The sequence below is a fragment of the Perkinsus marinus genome (assembly GCF_000006405.1).
Source record: "Perkinsus marinus ATCC 50983 genomic scaffold scf_1104296959332, whole genome shotgun sequence".
NCBI classification, from domain to species: domain Eukaryota; phylum Perkinsozoa; order Perkinsida; family Perkinsidae; genus Perkinsus; species Perkinsus marinus.
Genome location: NW_003206449.1, coordinates 3,499 through 5,771, shown reverse-complemented (window position 1 = coordinate 5,771; position 2,273 = coordinate 3,499). Strand labels below are relative to the sequence as shown.

Below are 2,273 nucleotides of genomic sequence, written 5' to 3'. Positions count from 1 at the left end.
GAAAAACGGGTGGTCGTGAGACTCCAGTTTATCAAGTTCACTATTTGAGAAAGGAATTTATATTTGCTTTCCTCATTACCTGAGCTCAAGAGTTTATATACGAATTCGGCTAAAAGTGTCATACAGCAACCAAAGAGAATTTCATCATAATTTTCATATCGTCATCACCAACACGTGTAGTTGACCATGTGTATATTTTCCAACTACAATAACAGTAACTTTAAAAACATTAAATTCCCCCAAAAATTCTCAAAAATTTACCAAAAAATCATCAAAAAATCATCAAAAATTCCACAAAAATTTCCCAAAAAGTTCTCAAAGATTCCACAAAGATTCCATCCTATTCACCTGAGTGGCGTTGGATTCTTATATTGCAACTTTTCGTATCCTTCGAGATCCAGCGAAAAGCTCACATCATCCGAGATGTGCCAATGCAAAACGTTCATCTGAAAAGGAAAAAATATTTCCAACAAGCGCAAGAGTTTACATGCGGATTCTGCTACAAGTGTACAGAAATAACCAATGAGAATTTACCAAAATTTTCTCATAATTTTTCCATTCACACCAACAAGTGTGTATACTCCGACATTATGTCATCGCATGGAAATAATGACGGTGGCGCGATGCAGTAAAAACGCAGTTGAAGCTGATACCCCAATATAAATTACTATAACCATAATAATTTAACATCATAATAGACGCATTAACTCCAAAACTCACTTTCGTCCAGAACATTAGTTGAAGATTCTTTATTATAGTTTCCACTGATAAATATCTTCTACCAGTGTCCATCAGCATGCCTCTATGTGGGAATGACGGAAAGTCATAAATGGTGAAACCAGAATCCAATAACTTCGGCATGTCCTCGGCGTTATTGTGAGCAAGTTGCACCTGAGATAAAAAAACAAGTGTGCGTTGGAGTAATAATATATGTTCGCTTTCCTCAGAAGAGTTTATAAATAAATTCGGGTAGAAGTGTACAGAGGCTAACAACAAAAATTCCCCAAATTTTTCTCAGAATTCTCATATTGGCCGATAATACAATTTTTCCCGCGAAGTGAAATGTGAAATATGTTTTTCACTAGTGTTTTTCATATCACTCCAACATGTCTTCGAGACGACTTTCATCCCTTACCATCGTTCCCATACCATACAATGTGCCACTTCTAGAACTTGCATGCACACTGCATTGCTGCGATGATGTGCATGTGATCCTATACCCCTCGTCCGGTAGACTATCATTATACTTGACTCCAACTCTCACTGAATGGGATGCTCCTGCGAAAGAAAATAACCAAATATTCAACATCAACTCTTGTGTTGAAGTTTACGTGGCGTCGTAAAACTCGGTGTGAAACGCGATATTTGAAACGGTGATATGCAGTAGTCGTGAAATATGTTTTTAATATCACTAAGGTGGAAATCCAGTAATTTCAATATTTCACTTTTATGACGAAAAGTTGAAATAGTGAGATAAAACGTCACAATTTCGGAAGAAAATACAGCAACAACAACAACAACAACAACAACGCTCACCCTGAAAGGATCGACGATTCAACATAGTAGTTGCGAAATCCAAATCCTCTTGCATGATGGGACTCTTCTCGTCGTGATGGTCGTCTCCTTCTAACTCGAAATGGAAGGAGTAGACAGTGGCAGGATGATGGTCTGAGGAAAAGAAGAAGACAGTAACAATAACAAGAATGACAATACCCATATTCTCAGTGGTAGTTCTCGGGTTGATAATAATAGACTTCGGAAGAGGCCATATCATCAACTCGGGCTCCTTGGGGATACTCACTTCACCACTGACGATAATCGCCAACAACCTACACACTAAAATATATGGAAATTTTGTTGGCGGAATTCTGTATAACATTTCTACCCGAATTATGAAACTCCTGAGCTCAACTAATGAGGAAAATACTTACATTGTAATCATAGTCTTCATCACCATCAGCGACGATTTCATTTACTAACCAACTGGGAGATGAAACAGTGGCACGGAGCTATTTGCACGCATGCACATTCATACTCCTAAGCTCAGCTAATTATGAGAGCGAGCATGTATTCCTCCAAAAACCATATTCAACGTCGTTCAACAATTTATCAACGCGATACCATAGTTAAGGGGGGTAGTAGAAAGAGTGTAAGAAACCTAAAGATCTCGTTCCAGTGCAATAATACTTCACGTGACGTGCGGCGGCGGCGGCGGTCACGTTCAGTCGCGTGCACCCTGTGGGTTCTCGTGACATGCGCAACTGTGATCAGAA

General features: G+C 38.9%; 1 protein-coding gene across 1 annotated transcript; it reads right to left on the bottom strand.

The window, feature by feature from the left end:
- Positions 1-348: 348 nt before the first annotated feature.
- Positions 349-891, bottom strand: Pmar_PMAR026174 (beta-hexosaminidase b, putative; the record flags this gene model as incomplete). The annotated part of the gene is made up of 2 exons (XM_002773116.1): positions 349-446; positions 721-891. Coding segments are annotated over 2 exons (269 nt in total), but the record flags the coding sequence as incomplete, so codon positions are not given.
- Between the last annotated feature and the right edge of the window lie 1,382 nt (positions 892-2,273).